Source organism: Lemur catta, chromosome 16, assembly GCF_020740605.2.
Source record: "Lemur catta isolate mLemCat1 chromosome 16, mLemCat1.pri, whole genome shotgun sequence".
NCBI lineage: Eukaryota > Metazoa > Chordata > Mammalia > Primates > Lemuridae > Lemur > Lemur catta.
In genome coordinates this window covers 40,256,527-40,280,992 of record NC_059143.1, presented here as the reverse complement: position 1 = coordinate 40,280,992, position 24,466 = coordinate 40,256,527, and the positions used below count along the sequence as shown (strand labels likewise).

At 36.4% G+C, this 24,466-nt stretch overlaps 1 protein-coding gene across 20 annotated transcripts in view; it reads left to right on the top strand.

The window, feature by feature from the left end:
• TCF4 (transcription factor 4) overlaps positions 1-24,466 on the top strand; it is a 339,457-nt gene that overhangs the window by 275,471 nt on the left and 39,520 nt on the right. For all 20 annotated transcript variants that reach the window (XM_045527876.1, XM_045527870.1, XM_045527875.1 and 17 more), the window contains 3 exons: positions 13,966-14,071; positions 17,598-17,731; positions 23,457-23,589. In XM_045527876.1, the coding sequence (XP_045383832.1) occupies positions 13,966-14,071; positions 17,598-17,731; positions 23,457-23,589 (373 nt within the window). The remainder of the gene's footprint in view (positions 1-13,965; positions 14,072-17,597; positions 17,732-23,456; positions 23,590-24,466) is intronic.

Below are 24,466 nucleotides of genomic sequence, written 5' to 3'. Positions count from 1 at the left end.
TCAGTTCATTTGCGATAGAACCAAATCTACAAAGATGTCTCCTGCTCTTTAGGGCTAATTAGGGACCATTATCTGTAGCTGGTTGGCTTTCTTAAAACATTTCAGCAATGAGGGAAAATCACAGCTTCCTTTTCTTGGTAGAATAAAGAACATTGAGTTTGCCAACAGAGAGATCATGAGTGACCTTGGTGAGCAGTTTTTATTTCAGTGGAAAGGCAGCCTCCTCTCCTAATAATAGCTACATTATTTACCTAAATTTTCCATCCAGGGACTGATGACAAGACTTACAGCTTAAGAAATATGGCCCGTCATCTGTCTTCCCTACTACTGGAATTCCATATCCCTACAGATGGGCCCTTACCAGTATCTTTTCTGCAGGACAACACATAAATCAGGGGCCCAGTACTATATGTTATTTTTGGTTTTTTAATTGAGGTGAAATTCACATAACATTAACAATTTTGAAGTGAATGATTCAGTGGTTACTTGATACAGTCACAATGTTGAGCAATCGTCATATCTGTCTAGCTCCAAAATATTTTCATCATCCCAAAAGGAAACTCAGTACCCATTAAGCAGTTCCTTCCTACCTCCCTGCTGCTATGTTTTATAAACCTTTAATTTTAGTGGTATCATATACAGAAACATGTGTAAACACATGCTCACTATACACACATACATCCATTTATATAGCTATTAATATCTATCTAGAGATCAGAAAGTTCCAGACACAGGACCTAATGTTTCCTATTATGTAATAAGAGAACTATCTATTTTAATAAATTTTTATCAGGAAAAAGAAAAAAGGAAACATCCCTTGCTTCCTTTACCCTTTCTGTATATTTCTCTTAAGTTCTCACCAGATACTAATTTATCAAGGAAGAAAAAGAAAAAGACAGAAATCAATGCTGAGCCTTTTATTATGTACAACTGCTGTGTTCCCCTTCTCGTAAAGACATTTCAGCTTTAATTTCATCAACATTGAGACTTTTAAACATCATCCCTCATCTTAATATTAAGCAATCTGGATTTTACATTTCTGTTTCTGAGAATTGAAAATTACTGAACAAAGCAATTTAGTTACCAAAGTTTACATTTCTTAGAAAAAAATCAACATGCCACATTCTTAACTATAATTTTTATTGTTAAAGAACTTGCTGTTGTTTACATTTATTTATGCCCTCCTTATTCCAGAAAAAAATATTTGAGATAGCCAGTAGCAGATCTTTAAATTATGTATCTTTAAAATGAAGAAAAATTAGGTCAAATGGAAAAATATCTACAATTTAAATATTAGAGAAAACCAACTTAATTATATTTTTTAAATTTACATGAACTGATTATTTTTGATCACTTATTCTTCTATTGCATAGTCCCATTTCAGGAACATTATCATCCTTTTAGATTAATCCCTCACCTCCTTTAAGAAGTTATTTTGAATAACCCTATTCTAATGGGGTAAGTCCCTTTGCATTTCTTTTGCATACGCAGTTTGCACAAAATACTACTCACTTTCATACATTTTCTAGCTGCTTGTTGTACATCTTAAATTCCCCAACTAGCTCCTAATGAAAATTCTGCCCTTCTAATTTTTTTATTTTTAATATAATGTACCAAACACACCAAAGCATCTAGCTTTGTGCTAGGTAGAAGCTCTGCTCTGCATTAAATCAGTGAAACATTGCTGGTTGATTTTACCTAAAAGTTTGCCCTGGGCATGGGGGAGAGAGGCGGGCATTTGAATGGGTAACAGAGAGGCAGCTGATTGGACATAGATGTTGACAATTTGCGTACTTATTTTTTTTTTCATTTCAATCTGTGCCACAGAGTCATACATTTGGTAATTATTTCATGCTTTTGTTTTCAGTTGAAAGTAGTTAGGGCCATATGTTTTGACAGAAAAAAGATAATTCGTACTTTTTTCAGCTTTGTAAAAGAGAAGATGGGGTAACAATGTTACAGTGTACCATGGCAGCAATTTCTGTTCAAAACCTCACCAGATTGGAAACTCACTGTTCACGACAATTCTCTTGGTAAGCAGAAGATGAAGGCATCTGTTTGTAGCACCCAGAGTTAAGTTTGATGCTTCAAAGCACAGCAAAGAGTTCACTTATGACTCTCCTTAGCATTAGTAGATATCATTTACAAATATGAAAATTTGACCTGCAGATTCGTTAGACCATAGGTGATGTGTAAGGATATTCTGATCAAGTGCTAACACTTCTCACCTGGGATTTGGAGTGAAAAGACTTAGTTTACAGCCCCACTGCATATAGTCATGTGACTCATGGGAAAAGAAGGCACTTAACCCTCTAGGGCTTCTGTTTTCTGAAGCATCGCATAGGCGGGATGGTTGAACACTTGGAGAGATAATCCATCTCAACATGATGACTAAATGAGATAATGGATGCAGTAAGTCTTTATGATTTAAACTACTATGAAGATAATGAACTCTTTATAATGCTTAATCATAGAATTTTACCAAATTTCTTTTTATGCAGTTAAGTTCAAGGTCAAAGAACGTATCTAGAGAAGTACATATTATATCCCCTTTTGTGAATTTTTTTTTTAGTATTCTTATCTTTTCAATATCTGTTAAAATCTTGGGGCTTGTCTTTTCATTCTTGCTTGTGTCTCTGCTCTTCAAAATGTAACTTTGTGCTTTTGTCTCATACAGTTTTCTTCCTGATCCCTCTTGCTTCCTGGGAAAGCATGAGGTACTTAGGAACGATGGCCCACTGGCTGGCTGTGCTTTTAGGTACAAATACAGCACTGGGGAAACTTGGAACTGGAGAAGTAAGAATAGCACCCTTAGGGTTGCTCAAGGTCAAATGCTAAAGTGACTTAGCATTTTTCTTTTGTGTGGCGTTCCCTTATTTTAATACCCTTTCAGTACCCTCATACTTTCTCCGGTTTCTAAAAGTTCTTTCTAAAAATTGATTCTTGGGAAAAGATCTGAGACCTCATTCCATTGAAGTGTAACAATTACTCACAGATTGTAACAGAATTTCCCAAAGATGGGGCAGAGTGGTGATTGGAGATGTGCTGAAAATGGGTTTGTGACCCTGGAAACTTTTCTGGGGATATGGGCCTATACCCCTCGTAATAAGGTACCATAACTAAAGTCTTCAGCAGTGAAATGAATTTGTTTACCCCAATAGTACCCAAACTTATTTGAGCTTAAATCCCTTTTTAAAAAGGCACACCTATTAACACCCAGTGAAAGATGTCGGCTCCAGGCTTCAATCTATAAACTGGGGTTCAGAGGGAAACGGATTGGGGAATAGTGCTCTTAGAATCCTTAAAGGTGAACTATTGTAGGTAATTGCCTCTACAGCCTAAAGAAAGTTCAGCCCTAAACACATTGAGAAGTGAAATGCACTGAAATCTATTCTGGCAGGACCAATGAATGTTTATCTTTCTCTGTGTTATGATGTTATTCTTAGTTTGACGTGTATCTTGTGTGTGGTGTGTTTATTCATTCATGCATGCATGCACTTAGTAACTATTTGAGCCTATTCTGTGCCGGGTACTACACACACACACACACACACACACACACACACACACACACACACACACACACACACACACACACGTAAGCCCCAGCACACCTGCTCATTTTTTTTACAATACTCTTTTTAACCTTATTGTTTCTGCAGTTGGCTATCCTTGCATTCGGGGGATAGAAGAAACAACAATCAGCTAACCCTAACCCTAACCTAACATTAATTTCTGTCTTTATAATGGAGTCATAGAATTTGTTTTCATCCAGAAGACATACTTCCCTCATTTAGTTAATAAAACAATGCCTTCAGAGGTCACAAAGCTTTTTATTGCAGACATAACCAAAACTATTTTGACGTTCCAAAACCTCCCAATGAAACAGCACTCATCACCTAAAAAAAAAAAAAAAACCAAACAATTCTTTGCCAACAGGGTAAAAATGTTGAGATGGGAGGTGATCTGTTAGACATAACTAATAATTATGAATTTGATATGATAGGTATAAATAGAAATATAAATAATTTAGTTACATTTGTTTAAGATTTAAGCTAACCAGAAGTAATAATGATTAATTGCAACACTGTGTCGGATTCTCCTTAACATTACCTTGGATTTCTAATGAGCATTCAATAAATAAAAGTTTGGCAACAGCTTAGGTGTTGTGATATGCTTAGCACCCGTAGTCTTTTATCCATGCCAATCCTGACCCTGGTGGTGAAGCCAACTCCCATGTGAACAAGTAACATAAGGAATGTAACCAGGAAGAAGTCAGGTTTCACCTGGACCAAATTTTATGCAATTAAGTGTTTCGAGAGATCTTTAGCCAGGTGTAACTTAATCAGTTTAAGGCACTCTCAGCTAGGGCCAAGGTACTCATAATGTTGGCAGTGGGCATTTCTCTGATACACTACGTTGAAAGTAATAGCAAACATGCAGTGTCTGCTCTGTTAGTGCCAAGAGCAAGAGAAATGCAGGTGTAAAAATAAAAAGAAATATTTGGAGCCAGAGGCTAGTACACAAAGACAAGACTATATTCTCACTTCACTTTAATACTTTGGGTAATGATATGGTGGTTTTCAGTCAGTTTCGTGTGCTGGTATTTAGTCGTGGGTCTGGTTTCACCACTAAACCCGAGTGTAACTCTCAGCAGATTACTTAACCTCACTCTGTCTCTAGTACGATTAAACAAGTGTATTAATAATACCTGCTACTACTTTGCTCAGTTTCACGTGTGGAAGACAGATGAATGGTTCTGCTTCTTGTAGTAGCACACAAGAACATCCTGTGTGCTCCCCTGCCTGAGATGATCTTGTGTTCTTCCCTTTGGACAAAACAGCGTTCTCAGGCCCTGTGCTGCTAAATGGCCAGGCAGTGTCTGGGACCCAGGACTCTCCAAAGCTAGGATTTGGTAGGAGTCCATGAACACCCGGGAGAGAATTCTTAGCTTTCGAGAGATACTGTTGTGTTGGATTAAAACTCAAACTCTGAAACAAGACTACGTGCTTTTGAATCTCAATTTTGCCACTTCATTAGCTGTGTGACTTTAAGCAAGTCACTTAACCTCTCTCTGTGACTCAGATTCCTTCGCTGTAAAATTGCAGTGGTAATGAAACTATAGGGTTAGTGTAAAAACAAAATGAGTATATGCACAATTTGGCTGGTATAGTATCTGGCATATCCTAAGTAAACTGTTAGCTGTTCTTATCATCGTCATCATATTGTCCTGCCAAGTGTGACAAGAATTTGGGGCACAGAAGGCATTGGGACCAGGTCCTTTTCGAGTTGTGGAGACTGTTAAGCTATGATACCATAATAACTTGCTGCTTTTCTTTGTTTCTCATTGGTAATCTTATGTATACCTCACTGGGATGATTGTAGGATTTCAGTAGGATAATATAGAGAAACAGCTTTAAATCTCCAATATTCTCTATCTGTGATAACATAACTATGATATCATAACAGAGTGAGCCCGCCCACATCTCTCCTGGCAGTTTTGCTGCCTTCGGGTTGCGATGATAATATCGAAAACTTCCAAAATAACAGACCATTATGTAGATTTAAGTTGTAATATTATTGTCACATAATTATTAGTGGTTCTATCTTAAGTGTTTTTTTTTTAACTGAAGCAAGTTTTTTTTTTCTCCCTTGTAAATATCTACCCATGTCAAAAGCTACAAATACTCGTTTTTATTTGGAGCTTAAAATTTGATTTAGAGATTTGAAAAATACACTGCAGCTACCTATATAAAAATCCTAGGAGGGATACCGTTGCCTTTTTATTTGGAAAAAAAGAAGAAACAAGATAGAGCTGCCCAGCCCTAAAGAACATTGGATTTTTTTGTAACTCTTGGTGTGCTTTGCATGCAGACGGCACGCACTTGTATATAATCCGCGCAGCTCACTTTTGTCGCTGTCTCTTCACCGAGCCTGCTGAGGCCGAGCGCACTGAGAGGGAGCTCAGGGCTGTGCGGTCTGTCCATCGCTGCCTGCTCAGGCAACTCCTGCTCCCTTTCCTCTTACCTCTTTCCAGATCTTGATATTTTTCAGGACTATAATTTGATCGATAAAGACACATACAAGGAAAGGGATTCAAATTCTTAACAATTTTGCTACTTTTTAACACGGAACAGGAAATTTGGTGGGTGAGAAGCAAAAAAACTCTTGGCTGAAATTCACTTATAGGATTTAGCTTCAGGTTTAATTTACTCACGAATGGATAATCCAGACTCAGCTGATATTTAGAAGGGGAGAAAATTATATGTGATTTTTTTTTTTTGGTGCGGTGTATGGATGTATGTTCGAAGTGATTTGTGTTCTAAATATATTAACATGCTCAGGGAATTTCTTTTGGGGAAATATATACATATTCTTTTTCATGTATTAAATGTATTATATTTTTGTGATGCGACCTAGTGGAGTGAACATGGATCATTGCTCAGTTAGTAGAAATAAAATACGAATATCATACATATGCATGTTAACATTTTACATGCTTAGGCTTAGATAGTTGTGAAGTAGTCTCTTTTTTTAAGACTGTCAATAAAGACAATTAGGGAAATAAAACTGTTCTTACTGTGAATTGTTTTAGGGCATTTAGAACTATTCATTTAATTTCTTTAAAAACTTCAAGTGGTTTAGAAGGGAATAAAAACTTCACAATTTTAACAGCTTTTCATCTATGAAATTTTTCTGTTTTTAATAAATACCCCTCTATTTGTCAATATACTGCAGACATTTATGTGTTATCTCTAAACATATTTTCTACTTACTGTGTGATAATAATGCAGACTGGCTTTTAACCATCACTTGGAAGTGAAAGAGGATTCTTCTTCCATTAGTAAATATTCTTTGACTTGATAACATATACTGAGAATATATCAGGTGATAATCTTTGTTCCTGTGGTTTGTTTTGGTTTTGGCTTTTGGTTGTTTGCACTCTTGGCCTGTCTACTTCGACTGTTCTGTGCCTTCAGCATGTGCTTTAACTGCCTCTACTAGAACCTTACAATGCGCTAGCCCAACTCTGCTACTTGAATCTGTGTACTGACCTTTCATGCCATTTTGCTGCCCATCAGAATCTTTAAGTTAGGGAGTCAGGAAGGACTTTAGAGAATGCCAAGAGAACTGGATGAGAAGTTAGGAGCATGGGCTCTGTCCAGGCCCCGGGATAAACCCATTCACCTTTTCCTTTTACTGCTTTGCAAAATGAGGTTGAAATCATTTGAGCTTTAAAAAAGATGATGCCAAGAGGCAGGACAGAGAGCAGCAGGTGTAGAAGTAGCATGAAAGGAAAAAGAGCATCAGTAAAGAAGTGATGAAAAAGATTTTTAAAAATAATAATAGAAACAGAGTGTACACAATAGAGGGACCCAATTACTGATAATGTTAACACATGATAGAAAGAGCTAAAAATCTGTTCAGCTTTTATTATCCATAAAAAGCAATCACATCATGTCTAACTGTAATTCTTTTGTCAAAAACATTAGGGGCCAAGGACTAAATTGCAGTTTAAGAGTTTCTTTCTTGTACTTCCTACATATCCAAAAACCTGCGGTCACAGATATTCTTCCATGGTGTGTCGCTTGGCACGACTTGCAAGCGTGTTGACAGATGGTTATAAAAAAGGACTCTAAGAAATATGTAATAGTGCATGGGACTCTAAAAGTAATGAATAAAACTAAACCACAGTGTTCTACCATTTAATAGAGTCAACATTTATTGAGCACTAGTTGTACACCATGTACTAGGGATACCTAGATAGAACATGCCTTTCCCACTAGCCCACCAGAAGAGTTCTTGCTTTCTCAGCCTGAAGGGAACAGCAAGTCTTAAATGAGCTAGCTAGCCTTGCTGTGTCAGCTGCCCCACCAGTGGGTGGCATGCATGGCCCAGTGGGACCCCTCACGGACAAGCGTGACTCTGCACTAGCACTGTCCTGTAGACCTTTTTGCAATTGTGGGAAGGTTACTGTTAATATGTTGGTGATGTCTAGTTTGGCAACCAGCGGCTGCATGTGGCTATTGGGCACTGGAATGTGGCTGCTGTGATGGAGACACTGAATATTTAATTTTATTTAATTTTCATTAAGTTTTAATTCAGATCACCATGTATTACTAATGGCTACCACACTGGATAGCACCTTGTTAAAAATAAGTGTAAGCAATGAGTAGCTCTTACAATAAATGAATAATAATACCATGTATTTAGTGCCGTGACAGATTAGGAATTATGCTTGACGTGTATTATCTCTAATCCTTACAACAAGAACAATCCCATTTGATAAGTAAGGAAACTGAGGCACTGAGAGGTAAATTGCTTTGTTATGTCCTCACAATAAATTGTGACAGCTGGAATTTGAACCTAATTGATCTGACTGCAGAGCTGGGTCATTTCTACTATCCTGCCAACTCTGTTTACATATTATCCAGAGGCTGTCTCTTCTAAGTACATCTTCTCCTTACTTTATGGATCAGCTAGCAGTGCCTTTAACTTGGCCACAAAGAACAATGACAGTGTCTATCTTCACTCTTCTGAATGTGGAGGTACCACTGGCTCTCAGCCATTCATTTTTCTTACTGAGACCAATGTCCTTCAAAAAATATTGTACAAGTTGAGGGCCCAACCCAGTTGCGTGGGTAGTGAATGCATCACCTACAAATATGTTTCCCCAGTAGATGCTGGGAAGCATCGAAACATATGCCTAGGTCTGTGGACATCAGCAGTGGCACATGATACTGGCATTCGAGTGTTTCACTGTCACCTTTGAAAATATTTATGAAATCTCCCAAGGTCTGAGTTACTGAGTGAGCCTAGCCAGCACTGGAGCTCCTGTGGCATGATTCTGCTTTGCTGTTTTCTTCCTATCCCGGAGCATACAGTAACTCTCTTTAAGGAACTGAACCTCAATTATACTGTTTCAATTATTCCGAACTGATTCTGTTTGGAAGTTAGATATTCACGTAGTATGTACAGAATCACAGAATGTGAAGGAATAGTAAATGTCTACTGTACAATTCAGTGGCTGTCACCCAACCCCATGTAGTGACACTTCTCATGATACATGATATGAAGCCACTTCTCTTGATGCCCCCAGAGTTAAGGTTTCTACTTTAGGAAGCAGGTTACTTAACGCACACCTGACTTCACCATAAACATGCCTTATGACTTTTTATTTTCTTAAAAGGTAATTATCAGACCCCAAAAGACTGTTTCTATAAACTATAACCAGGGCATAGCCTCATGTTGATGGTTAAAAATATCTTTTCTTTACCTTTTTTGCCTTCTAAGAGCAAGCAGTTGTTTTTTAATGGAAAGAACACAGACTTTGATGACCAATTCAAATCCTTGCTTTACCTCTTGAAAAACTTGTAACATAGCTTAACCTTCCAGAGTCAAGTCTGTCCACATAATAAAAACAGTGGCAGCATAGCATCAACACTAATGCCTGATGTTTGTTGCTTGCTTAATATGTGCCAGGTTCCATTGTAGTTGCTTTACATATATTATTATACCACTTAATTTTCATAAGAACTTTGCATAGCAAGCATCGTCATTTCCCTCTGACAGGTAGGAATCCAAAGACCAGAGAGTTAAATGTACTAGATCCCAGGTTGCCTAGCTAATAGATGGTAGAGCTAGCAGTCAGACCCAAGATGGTTTGGGCCAATACATTTGACCTCTCTACAATACATCGGCCTTGTGAAATACGAATGATGCTATTAACAATATCCACCTTGTGTGACCACTACTAAGATTAGAAATGACATATGTGGAAATTCTACCACAAAAGCTGTTCCACAAGAGGCCCTAAACAAATGGCAGTCATGGTTGTTTTAAAATCTCTGTAAGTGAAACTGATATGCCAAGACCAATAAAAATGAGAATGTCAAAAGGAAAAAGGTAGAAGGCATACTCCCTTGATTTTGTTTGTTGGTTTGTGTGTGCTGGCTTGGTTTTCTTCTTCTCTGATAAGCAGAGGTTTTATTTAGAACTCATCATACTGTTTTTTTCCTTGGTGACTGCAGAACGGATAGTTGGGAACATTGAATGGAACAGCTAATACAGCATAGTGGTACTTCTCAAACTGCAAAAAAATATTAAATCTGTAAAATGAGAATAGTTTTTACTTGTGTCGGTTCAAGGCTTAGTGCTATCTAGAGAGCTTTGTTAAACTCAAGAGTTTCTACATGTGTTATTTGTGTTAAATCTAGCATTGTAAGAGAAAAGATGATGGTGCTCACTTTGAATATTAAATATACTGTATTGTTAGTTTTCCATGAAGCTTTTACTCAAAAAATAATTTAATAAAAGAAATGTGGCCTATGAGCTTTGAGAAAATGGCCCTGTTTCCAATCTGGCAACAAAAATTTCACACTTCTTTAGTTACTCTTGTGGGAAGAATCAGACTGCCAGCAATCACCTTGATCTAAGCCACCTTACTGAGAAAAATTTTAAGTGTGGATTTTTGATTCCCATTAGATTTTCCTCATATTTCATTGCTGGGGGTCACTTAAATACATTGTACTACAGTTTGGGATTTTTATTTTGTTTTAGATTGGACTGATTTTCTGGTGTTTGTCATTAAAAATAACTCCAACTCGTGGAAGAGATCTAGGATTTTATTATTTTATTAATCAAATAAAGTTATTTTATTTAATAATTCTGTTATTAAGCTTTCTGTATACCTAGGATAATAATAATGAAAACAAAAGGAATGTGAGCTTTTCCTATTCTTACAGAAATTAATGTCATTATTCAAACCTTATTGAAACCCACATTTTATAGACTTTTGATTGAAAATTGGCAAAGTAGTTGACTGAGTAAAAAGAATGAAGCAACTTACTGATCATCCAGGTTGTTAAAGATTAAAATATTAAAGAATAGGCCGGGCGAGGTGGCTCACGCCTGTAATCCTAGCACTCTGGGAGGCCGAGGCGGGTGGATTGCTCGAGGTCAGGAGTTCGAGACCAGTCTCAGCAAGAGTGAGACCCCGTATCTACTAAAAATAGAAAGAAATTATCTGGCCAACTAAAAAATATATATAGAAAAAATTAGCCGGGCGTGGTGGTGCATGCCTGTAGTCCCAGCTACTGGGGAGGCTGAGACAGTAGGATCGCTTAAGCCCAGGAGTTTGAGGTTGCTGCGAGCTAGGCTGATGCCACGGCACTCAGTCTAGCCCGGACAACACAGCGAGACTCTGTCTCAAAAAAAAAAAAAAAGAATAAACGGAAGGATGAATATTATGATCATGGTGTTTTCATAAATATCATCTTATAATTTTAAAACAAAGTACCTATCAAATGGTGAAAAATAAAGAGTAATGTTGCTTTAACCATTCCATTGAATTTTCTTATGTTTAGAATGTTTGTTAAGGGTTTGAACTAAGTAAATTTGTTGATTCCTTCTACTTTTAAAAAGTATAGTTCTATGTGATATTTATTTATATAAATAAAAATATAGAGCACTTACCTTAAAAAATTTTTTTGAGATGAGGTAACAGAGTATATAAATGGAAAGGTAATAACATTGTACCTGATCTGTAATTACTACATAAGGAAAATTTACAAAATATACAGAAATTGCCTTAAAAAAAAACTATAAACAGTGATCCATTTCCTGTTAACAAAGACTTTCATCTTATCTAAAGCTACAACAGCAGAAAAATAGGAATTGCATGGTGTAATATATCCTAAAAACTTTTTAACCCTGTAGATATTCTTTTCTATGCAAACAATATTTATGAATTTGGGGTAAGTGATCTTATCCTTAGATATGTGAGCTTGATCATAATTCATAGTCAAAGTAGCCTCCTTGTAAATAACCAAAGTTAACCAAAGATTTTTCCTTATTTTTCAAAAGAAATGTCAAGTAATTCTACCCAAATTAGAAAAAAAAAAGGTGAACCTTGTAAAATGTCCTCAAATGATGTGGACATAATAATATACATGTTTAAGGATAATGTAATAGAATATGTAATTAAAGTTAAACTATATATTAGAAGACTTAATTTCAATTGTTTTAAAACATAAGGTGATTTAATAACATGGGTCGGAGATTATTTTTAGTTTTATAGTAAATATAGACTGATTTCTGAAATGTGGGGATAATATATAGCACATTTAGCTTATATTAATATTGACTGACCAAATAGTTCTCAGGCTAATAGAGTGTAGATATATTATGGTTGTATTGTGCTCATTCTATTAATTTTCAATTTCCCCTTTTCCTAGAAGATGAATTTTCTTTCATCTTTTTAACTTACTCTCAAAATCTTCTCTAAATATATTTAACAGTATTTCCCAAACTGTTAGTTGTATAGTTCTCAAGAAAATTCTGAGTTTTGGTTGACAGAACTTAGGTGATTGATTTGATTTGTTTTTTAGATTCCTGGCCTAGTTTTATTCTTAGTTCCTTAAGAATACTCAAAAAAAATTTTTTTCCCCTTTATTGTAAGCTCTGTGGAAATAGAAACAAATCACTGTTTCTACATATAAAGTCCTATGAAATATAGGGTTTATATCCATCAGTGACTTAAGAAAAATCCTTATTTTCTAAAGTGTGAATGGGCTTCTCTGGTTTGTTTTTGTTTTGTTTAAGCTCCAGGACCTCCCAATTTTCAAGGGCACCGTGGGGCATATGTAGCATTTATGTGATGTATGGATGTGTATGCGTATTTTCCCACATCTGTCTCTGTGGACCTGTCCTTTGTACAATCCTAAGCCTCGTATTAAGGTTTAGTTTATGATTCATGGTGTTCTCAGGGCAATTATATAATTTTTCTTAGGGTGTTTATTTGATGTGCACTATAAAAAAAGAAAATGGGAGTTATTTTTTGGTAACCCTGCACTTGCCTTTTTATTGGTGCATTTCTTTTGCTTTTACTGTGACCTGTGAATATCACTGTAGGCTCACTGCCAATTTTGTGAGCCGCTGCCTGCTTCAAAATGGAGGCAGGAAAGTATCCATTTTCATCAAGAGGATGACAGTGTTTCAGTCTTTCTGACCATCTGGAGAGAGGAACTTTGAGAGCAAAAGAAAATGGGGATTAAAAAAAAATTATATTTAGCAGAAAAGGCAAGGGTGAAAACCAATTAAAGTTAAACTGTACCTTATGAATTTATTCTTTTCCACTCTGCTGTCCTGTTTAAAGGAAACATAAACAAGAAGATACACAGGCTATTTTTATAAAGAACTGGTTCCCCAAGTCTCATGAGTATTAGCAAACGAATGTAAGTGAATTAGGTTTTTGGCACACTTTTTAAGTAGTTTATTGTACACACAAATATAATAAGCACTAAAAAGGAGGGCTCCCTCCTCCCCTTCCTATGCACACACTGATTGTTGGTGGTCTTACGTAGATCCAGGCTTTTCATGGCCTTGTTCATGCATCTCTGCAAAAAGCTGACACTATGGGAATTTAATATTCCAAGATATATTTATCACTTTTTGTGGTTTGGATAGCTCATTCATGTGTTCTCTCTCTCTCTCTCTCTCTCTCTCTCTCTCTCTCTCTCCTCTCTCTGTAAAAGTGATATTTTTAATTGAAAGGTAGAATTTTTACTCTACCTTTTGGGAGAGGCTTGGTGTATGTCTTTCTGTTTTTACCTTCCACATGCTCATGGGCCCATCTGTGTTTAAGAAAAGAAAAAAGAATACTTTGCCTCACAGGACTACCCTGTGGGTACTATACGGTGTATTTACAACTAGACATGGTTTCCAATACCCTTGTCTATGGCTGGAAAGTATCAGACCTGGTTATATCCTATTCACACAAATGTACTGAGAATTTTTTTTTAATTTTGCTGTATTTTAAAAGGGCCTGTATTTACAGGATTTGATCAGATTTAGACTGGCTAGGGTAGAAATGTAGCATTTTGTATCTGCTTCTTATAAAGTAATGGACCTTGAGATGCTTTGGTCAGTGCAGAAGGCAACATTCAGTTGGTTCTTTTTCCTCAGGTCTACGCTCCATCAGCAAGCACTGCCGACTACAATAGGGACTCGCCAGGCTACCCTTCCTCAAAACCAGCAACCAGCACTTTCCCTAGCTCCTTCTTCATGCAAGGTAAGATGCTTCTTCTTGTAAGGAAAAAATCCACTGGACAGCGTCTTTCTGGGCCATTTAATGTCATATATGGGGCAAAAGGTGTAGAATAGTAGTAGATAAGTACACAATTTTGGAAGTCATGTACTTCTTAGGAATGGAATTCCTTATAAATGAATTAATTAATTGAAACTATACTAAGGCTTTTTAAAAAACTTAAACCCCCGTGAGCAATAGCGAGTTAAGACTAGATTGATCCACTTCACACTGCTGGTGGTCTTCAGTGCGTGACTGGCCATTTTAGCGTCTTCACCATCCCCAAGAAGAATGAGTATATGTTAAGAAGTGTTTCAGCCCAGTGTATGTTTTGACCATTGTGGATTTAGCCAAGAGGGAGCAAGATGTCCTTATGGATATAACCTTATATAAAATTTTCAGCCACTTACTGATTTGTAGGTAAGAACAAGGTGTTAAGATGAAGTGACCCATCTAAAGACTGGAATATTACTTGGTAAAAGCTGTATCCCAGCATGCTAATTACTTTAGGGTAAAAAGATCCAGTTTTGGGGGAGACAAATATAGAACATTCCAGCTTCATAGTAAGTAAATCATATTTGTTTTTTAATTGTCCAGTGTGTTTCATTAAGTGTAGATGGATATGTTCCCCTCCCCCCACCACAGTTTCTAATCTTGCCATTGGTAACATAACCCCTTTCTGCTTTTTGAAAAAGACCAAGATGTTTGCAATGACAGCAGCTACTTTATGAACCATTTGGAGGATGCCCCTAAGGGCTCCATACCTGATATGTCTGTGGCACTTAATTTCAAATGTGATGATCTTGTTGCCAAGTTAATACCATGAATTTAGATGTGGAATTTAGCAAGAACTCCTGTGTGCAGAACTTTCACTCTTTTTTGCCTGACTGTGAAAACCTTATTTGTGTATGCCCTGGCAACATGCCCTGGGATTTCCTTCTTTATGCTACTCCTGGAAGGGCCATGTCACAGGAAGAGGAGCTCACTTGGGGCAGAGAATACCAGGGGAGCAGCCTGGTGTCTCACTTAGATTGTAGTGGACACACTCAAAGTCATTCTGATTAGAGGAGATTTGTCTCCTCTCCCTTCAGCATGTTAGCTCTTTCAGATTGTTAGTCCACATGTGAAATTCCATGGAAAATCTATAAAACTGAATCAAATGGGTCCCTCGGGAATAGAGAGTATTTGTTCTACACGATAATGGAGCTCATGTTCACAGCGATCCTTTATCTTTGTGACCCATCCTAGGTGTAACTCTCAAAGGGACGCAGCAGGCTGTGTCACTTGGGTGCCTTCTGTGCCACGACAAAAGGCATATCACTTTCAGCCATCAACAGTAGCTACCTTGGCATCGGCTTCCCTCCCCTTTTTTTTTGTGAGAAGTGGGAGAGTGTCCTACAGGTGCTTACAGAGGTTGTCAACCTCAAAGACGCATCACCCAAACGAGATTTTGATTGAGAAAATCAACAGAAGGAAACATTTCTTCTTTCTTCCTGGGAAAGTGGCTTTCTTGAATGTTGCACGTTGCAGGAGAGGCCAGGTAGATGAAAACAGTAGGCTGCTTTCCCTAGCAGACCACACAAAATATGGGGAACAAATTTGTTTTTCTGCATATGAATACCCAAAAAGCAAAAAAAAAAAAAAAATTGAGTTGACATTTATGATGAGCACAATTAATTTGCACACATCTAATTCTATTCTTTCAAAACAACATTATGCCAAGATCATGGGATGTGATAAATATTAATTTACTGTGAAAAGCATAATTTATGTAAAATATGTATTTTTATACGTCTGCATCGAGTAGAGTGTTCTGTGTTAACAATCCTAAATGTATTGCCACCCAGTGTATCACGTTGTCAGAATGTTTCAGGAGACTCTTGTTCAATGATATATATTCTCAATCTATTTGTCATATGTGCCATCTATTTAAGATGTTAGTGATCTTGAACTTCATCTTTGAATTTAAAGGTGACATTTAAAATTCTGTAATCTAAGGACTAAAGCTATAGTATATAAATAATAACTTTTAAAAAAATCCTGTGTTTTCACATTGTGACCACAGAAACAATTACATCATTGATCCTGTCTCATGTCAGCTTTCTTCGGTAGAGGGGTACATGGTGCCCTGAGAATTCAGGACTGGGAAGAATTATGCAATTAAGGTGAAAGATATTCGGAGACTGTCTGGGGCATATTTTAAACTCAATACTGTGGCCTCTTATTTTTAACTTAAATTTCCATCTTCTAGTTAAAACTCTGAAGTTTTCAGAATTACACACATGATTTTGCTTGCATAGTTTTTAAAGAAAGAAATCTATAGACTATTCTGCCTGTTATGAAACTCTAACTTCTGGATTTAAAAACTCAGTGAAAAAGAGCTTCATGAAATACGGTGTCAGATTTCACTTTCCCATCCCCTAAATTTTCAAAAGGCCTTTATTAAATAAATGTTATGGTGAAGATAATCTTATTTTCAAGAAAGCAATACCTGATATACATTTAACACTTAGCTGATGGTCTGGTATATATCCAGTATTCAATAATTTTTATTAAACTATTGAAAGAAGGGAAAAATGAATGAATTCAGCAATAACATAGATTGTCTTTTCCCCCAGGCTTGAGAAAACAAAACCAAACTATAGCAATCTCTAATAATAACCTCTAGGCTACTAGGCCCAGGGAATGAAAAAAATCTATAGGAATGTTTTTAATATGGTGTTAACAAAAGGTTAACATCATATGAAAAGATAACTTCATATAAGTTCCATATAATTTTAAACCTCTTTTTAACTCATAAATAATTTTATAAAATCCAGAGGCTCTCAAAATTATCTGTAGCATAATATCCACTTTATGATATGTATGTACTTCTTGAATTACTATTGAAGGTTGAAGATAGCTGTATTCCTATATGCCAAAAAATAAAATAACCTAAGAACTCTATATTTGAGACTCCTCTTCCATACATACCATAATTTTAATTCTAATTCGAATTTTAATTCTATCCCATATTTTATAAAAATGAAATCCAACACTTTAAATATGAGATGTTACTAATTTTTTTATATGTTTTCAAAATTTGTAAATTTGCCAACTCTGTAATGTCTTAAGTATTTTATTTTCACCTCAAAATTTAGGAACAATTTAACTTTTTAGTTGGTTTTTATAGAAAAAAAAAAGGTCAGAAGACTTATTAAGAAATGTTTTCTTTCGCAGGAATTGCCATGCCGACTTGACATAATTCTATGTAGAAACATGCTCTGTTGTTTTTTTTTTCCCAATTGAATTTTAACTAAGAATACTTTAACTTTGTTAAATGTTTATATTTGTTTGACAACATAGTGCCACTTGGGAAGAAATAATGATGACTGTCTTCTGATGTAATCAGCTAACCAACACAAAGATGAATACACAACAGGCAGTCATTTTCAAGTATATGAAAAAACCCTATTCTATAAGGCAAGGCTGAATGCCTCAGAAAAGTCATGGTTTTCTTTGTCCTTTACAGATGGCCATCACAGCAGTGACCCTTGGAGTTCCTCCAGTGGGATGAATCAGCCTGGCTACGGAGGAATGTTGGGCAATTCTTCTCATATTCCACAGTCTAGCAGCTACTGCAGCCTGCATCCACACGAACGTTTGGTAAGACGGACTTGCATGGTGATGGGAATAGCACAGCTAGTTTATGAAATCTCGTCCTCTGTCTTTGCATGCGTGTACACCAGGATTCTGCAAATAAATGCGAAAGTGGCACACACCCATCATTCTTACAACTGTATTGTTTCTTTGATCAGAGACATAACAGGATCAAATCACCTTTGTAAACCCTTCCAGATCCTCTTTGTCATTGTTCATTTGTTTATTGTGTTTTGCTCTGTGCTTTCTTTATCACAGCGTCAGCTTCCTTTGCTACATAAATACACACTGTATTTAAGTTGCAGAATTTCAGCTAGAGCCGTTCCTTGTCATTTTGTTGCTGTCTGAAGGACTGCAGAGGCAGAATGGTAGTAGGTTTTATGCATCACACGTGGACGTTTCCATTTCCCTTTGACTTGTGTGACACACCCGAAGGAAAGAGTTTATATTTTCTATGTACTCCCATCAGCAAGAGCAACCATGGGGTTTCCACACAGATCAGATTCCCAATTTTTCGTATTTTAACTCTGATTCATACCCCAATCTGCCACTGATATTCTGTTTTGCCTCACTCCTTATGAAAACTACTAGGTGCTAGAATGTTACATGTTTCACTACTAAAAATTTCCACTCTGTTCATCACCTACACTGATCTGTCCTAGTATGTCTCTTTGTTCTGAAAGAAGCAACTCATCTGACTTTTTTCTAAGCCTCAAATTCTACCACAGCCCAGAATCCCCTGATGAATTTTAGTCTGTCATTAAATGGAGAAAAGAGTCTAGATCATGAGTTAGGTCTGAGATACAGGTAAGGTGAGACTGGAGTCCCTTATGCAATAATATAGCTTAAAAGATGTGTGAGCCTCAAATCCTACACATACAAAGTGGTTATGGCAAATCCAGTGACCCTGAGTGGTACTTATATCCCTACACCTTGCAATTTGCCACTTTATCTTCTCTGTCAGCATTTATGTTTCTTTCTCTGTTCCAGTGAAGGAAATAATTCTGGATTTTTGTGGTGTTCCCACTCTTTTGCTCAACCACTACAGATACAGTCTATAGACATACAGATATGTCATATATCCTGCTCTGAAAACCAAAAAAATTCCAGAAGTTAAGATTTCCGACATCTTGAAAATACCTATTTAGTTAGTCCTAGAGATGGAGATACTTTGTGGTTAATTAGCCTGTACATTCCTGAGAGACCAATGGTAGAGATGGAATTGGCCATTTTATATCATCTCCCAAGTTCTAATGTATGAATCCCAAATATCTCAAATTTCAGCACATTTTCAGTAAATAGCAGACAACTTACTTTCAAATTTCCTCTTCTCCCACCTCCTACTTGAAGATACTAGAGTGAAAGTTTAGAGAATTATCAACTATTATCATACTAGAATTTCTTTTAGCTAACATTTTTATTTCTCCACCATCATTTTCCATTTCTCTAGGAACACATAATCAAAATTACATGTGTCCTATGAGGAAGGGAGGTTTTAATTACAAATAAAAATACTTGGCACTGTAGTAACATATTAGAATTTCAGTTGTCTATTGGATGTTCATTTTTCTCTTTTTATTTTTATGTTTATTTTTTGATTTTTTTTTCTTTCCTCCTAATATTTCTTTCTTTCTTTTCTTACTATGCTCTAGAATTTTGAGTTAGCTGATTGGATTTTATCCCAATCAAGTCCACTGCGTGGAAAGTATCTTTAAAATGTGCTTTGATGCACAAAAAGTGTAATTTCAAAATGGAAAACAACTACATTCCTTTTAGAAAAAGATTTGCTGAAGCAAAACAATATTACCAACCAAGGAGAAAGATCATTTTGAAGGAGTTACCCAACAGACTAGATCAGAAGTTGTATTTGTACACAGGATTTTTAGTCTTCATCTGATCAGTTAGCAAATTTTAGAGTAGGATTTTTGTTTTAAAGGGAAAATGAATAAGCTCCCTCTTACAATGTATATTATTGAATTTTCTCACTGATAGTGAAACTATGGAATTATTAGATGTAGTTACCATTGTAATTTCAGTATTTAACCATCTGAAAATCTTTCACAGAAGTGACTTTTAAGAATCTGACACTGATTGGGAATAGTTTGAACATACAGTAGCAGTTGGTGTCCTTTCACTTGAAAATAATGATAGTGCCTGACAATTTTAGTTCATAGCATCTGGCTAGTCCCATACTGAACAAAGGGATAGTTTGGAAAAGAAGAGCTTTCCCTGTATTATTTTGGGCATCATTTGGCCAAGTTAGTATTATCTTGAAAGGTAAAACATTTTAGAAACATCATTGCCTTCATCACTTTATACCCTCTTATAATAAAATGCATAATTATAAAGCTTAAGATCCACATATTTCAGTAGTGACTGTCAGTTCACCAGTTTTAAGTCTTTAAATCCCCTTTGCAGTGTCAGTGTCTACAATAGAATCCCACAGCTAATCACTACTATGTTACAGATATACACACAGAATCACTCAGATGAATGGAGTCTGGGGTTAAGCTTTGGAATTGGTTGTTGTAGAAGATTTAAGTTCAGAATGAGTTGGCAGAGGTCTTTTTAAAAATAGGATAGAGTCCTCACTGTCTGGCATGATTTAGGAATGATCGAGTGAAATAGTATTAGAAATCTGGAATTTTAGTATAAAGAAAGTTCTATTGTCTTTTCTTTTTCATAACACAAACTTTTACTCCAGTAATTCTCAACTGGGGAGGGGGCGATTTCACCCTTCAGTGAACATTTGCCAATGTCTGGAGGCATTTTTGTTGTCACAACTAGGGGGTAGAAGCTACCAGAATCTAGTGTTTAGAGGCCAGGGTTGCTGGTAAGCAGACTGTTGTGCACGGGAGAGCTTGCACAGCAGAGAATTATCTGGCACAAAAGATAATAGTGCCAAGGTTGTGAAATTCTGCCTTAGCCCAAAGCACTATTTTATTCTTATGTTGGTAGTATGTGCTACCAATTAATATGCTTTTCTAATCTTTATCAACCCATAGGTCAAATAAAAACAACAGCTATAGAAATATTTCCGACACTTACTTTGTAAATAGCCCCTAAATACACTACCATTGGTTATCATAATTAAAAATAAACAAATACTGGGCATGTAAAGCCATAACACTTTGTCACACTCTTGTCACCCTTGTCCTTTTGTAGCAAGCAGGACAGACAGTAATAACTGCAGTGAGAGACTAAGAGGACCTCTTATGGTTGATCCCTAAATCCTCTAAAAGAGACATTATTCTCATAACACTAATATTCTCTGTGGCGTATTTATTGTATCTCTAAGTGACAGTAGTTTTCAAGATACTTTTCATTGTAAAATAATCTAGTTATAAATCTCATTAATTTCTTTCAGCATCTAATTTTCTGTGAGTCTCTAAAAATAACTGATTTATGTGGATTGCATTGGTTTCCCCACTAAAATCTATGGGGATTAATTTTTCTTTTTATTCTGTGAACTCCGTATTAACCCTGTCTCAAATCCTGAATTACTGTCCATTTTGCATAAAGTTAAGAGAGTCCAAAAATTCTCATTATGCGATTATCGTTTCTCTTTCATCTCCTGATGATTATAATTATTTAAATTTTTTTTTACAGTTCTTTTTCTTTTCTTTTCTTTTCTTTTTTTTTTTTTTTTTGCATACTTTGGACTAATATGGAGTTTGTCTATTCTTCAAAACCAAGCATGGAATAATAGTACTGTGTAGAAGTGAAGTCGAACTATGTCTTTTTCCCCCTTATTTTTCTTTTTCCACATTCTGTTTCTATTTTTCCACTTTATTACAGTGTTTAGCTCTAGAGAGAAATAGCTCTGTCCCTGCACTCCTAAGTGTGGTGTTCCATGACTTATCCAGTCTTTCAGATTGGTTTTGCCGTGTAATGGGCCCACCTCATTATTCTCTAGAGAAAATTCCATGGACTACTTGGGGTATTCTTTAAGTGGCAAGTAGACATGAATTTAACAGGTGGTGTAAGGAATTTTTTTTGGTCAAGGAAAGAGGTTCATGAAATTAAAAAAATTGAAAGGCATTCTCAGGACCTTGGAAAGGTTTAAGGGCATCATCTCAACTTTTTTACTGGAATTTTTTTTCAAGTTGGTCTGTTTTTGACATACAGAGGTAATATGTTCCAGGACATCCGCCTGTCATTGACAGACTTAGCTGTGAGATACAGATTCATTTCCTAGACTGTTTAGGTGTCTCTCAAGTAAGTCATAGTTCAGTCCACTATTTATTAAACTCTGATAACTAGTTGTTCATTGAGCATATAGTGTAATTACATGTTTAGGATTCAGCCACAAGTTGTGGGTTGCAGAGCTATGAACTCTATTCTCCCCCCTTAAAGAGCTTACAATATAGGTAGATACGTACTTGAAAGAGCAAAAAATGAAAGGCAGCATATAATTAAGTGTTAAATGGCACAAGTGCAAAATGTAAGTGCATAGGGACCCAGAGAGAAAAGATCGTGGAAGAATTCGAAGTGGTAAGGGAATCTTCAAGAAAGAGTTAGAACTCAAGATGGGCTCAGAAAATGAATAGGACAACACCCAAGAGACTGAGCTTTCACTCCTTGTGAGCAAATGCTTGGGCTTTGAGTACCCATTACTATCAGCATCATAGTCAATCTTTAATTTTAAATTAAATAATTTTAACAGTATCTCCAGTAATGATATAATAAAGATCTATAGCCCAGTAATATGTTACATATGAAGGAAAAGTATATTTTAGTTTAATATTTTTCTTTTACATAACTGTAACACATTCAAATGCCTGTGAGAACAACTTTTGAAGCTTCTTTTTATCTTGTAAAGGAAAATAGCTCAGTGTGTCTTTGCAAATGACTGTGTCCCTGTTAGTGACCTGCTTATTCCCAAGGAGATGGGTAGATAGCAACTAATTTGCCACCTTAAAAGCACTGGGATATGCCCCAAGAAATGTAGCTTATTTGGACAATTGATATAATAATGGAACTCAAAGGTAAGTCTTAAACCAAATAATTTCATAGCTATATGGTGGACTGCTAATGGAGAGAACATATAAGGAAAGAACTTAAATCAAAATAAGTCATTCTCAGTTCATCATGGTCTAATTTAATTCAGTAGAGTCATTGATTTAAGGCTTTATATAGCCTTGATGTGTTAGAGAGATACTCAGTCATTAGTGCTTTTTAAAGTTTTTATTTATCATTTTGTTCTTGTTTCTGGGGTTCAGAAAGGTAAACCAGTTTGGCGGGAAGAAGGTTTGAGACTGGATACTCTCAGCCATTTAGTGCCTAGGAGGTCAGGATGAAGTGTACTGTAAACCCTGTGGTTTATAAGGTTTTATTCATTATACAGTGAAATCTTTTCCACTTGATCAATAAGTCATACCAAAAAAATAAAATAAGTAACAGTAGGAATGGTCTTCTATGTTGCTAAAATCTCCAAAAGGATTTTAAACAGTAATTTATAGATTTAGAGATTGTGACCATTTTGATGTCCTATGTTGTCATTATCCTCCCCCACATTTGATGCAAACTCAAACCAACTGTGTATCTATGTATTTTATTATTTGAAAAATGAAAGATGTCAGATCTAAGCAAGATGTATTCTTGGCTAGTTTGAAATTCTAAAAGCTGTGTCCATTGCAAAATGGAGAGTTCTGAAAGAAGTATTTGAAAACTAACTCTCTAAATGCCTTATGATTGAATATGGCCTCCTTTTTTCTGCTTCTTGCTATAGAGCTATCCATCACACTCCTCAGCAGACATCAATTCCAGTCTTCCACCGATGTCCACTTTCCATCGTAGTGGTACAAACCATTACAGCACCTCTTCCTGTACGCCTCCTGCCAACGGGACAGACAGCATAATGGGTGAGTCACGGCAATGCCGATTCTGATGCCAGCAGTCAGGGAGGATCAAGCTTTAATAATGAAGGACCTCTTTTCCCCCTTAAAACCAGACAGCAATTGGCAATAAATAATCATCACATAATTGTATGAGCATACAAATGAACCAGAGAGAAATAATCACTGGCTTCACCATAATCACTTTTTTTGGTCACAAAAAAAACTGAAATTTGGCTACTTTGTCCATTGGGAGCCATCAAATTAAACAAGGGTTTAAACAGACCAAAACTACCTTGCTCTTCACACTCGAAGACAGTGAACAAAGTGAACTTTTCCTAAGATGAGCCATTGATAATTAGTGAGGTGGGGGTATAATAATGTGTAATAGTAGTTATTGACCACTTCTCAAATTCCAGTCATTGTCCTGAGCTCTTAACCATGACATGCCACTGTCTTCCAAAGACTAGTTTATGAGAAATTCTCAGGGGACTATTAATAACTAGATAAGTTTGACCTTCTAGAGAATGTGGCACTGTGAAGTGAAGCCCCTCAGAGCAGAGGAAGTATTTGCTCACTTACAAGAGGGGAGATGCCTGGGCACGATGGGCCAGAAGTTGTTTGCTGCTTTTTCCCAAGGAAATTTACTAGTGAGTTAAGGCCTAAGAATAATGCTGTTGCCATGACCTGAGCTATCATCCTCTCTCATTTTTGTGATGTCCATCGTGGTACTCTCCCTCAACACATGGTTGCCCCACCAGCACTCTCCCCTTGAGGAAAGGGCTAGGCAGGATGTAAAGCTGCCCCAGGAGGAAAGAGTCCGGGTGGGTGGGGAGGCAGCTACCCCCTTTTGAATCAGCCTTGGCAACCTTGGCATTCAGAAGAGCAATGTGGCGTAATGCCC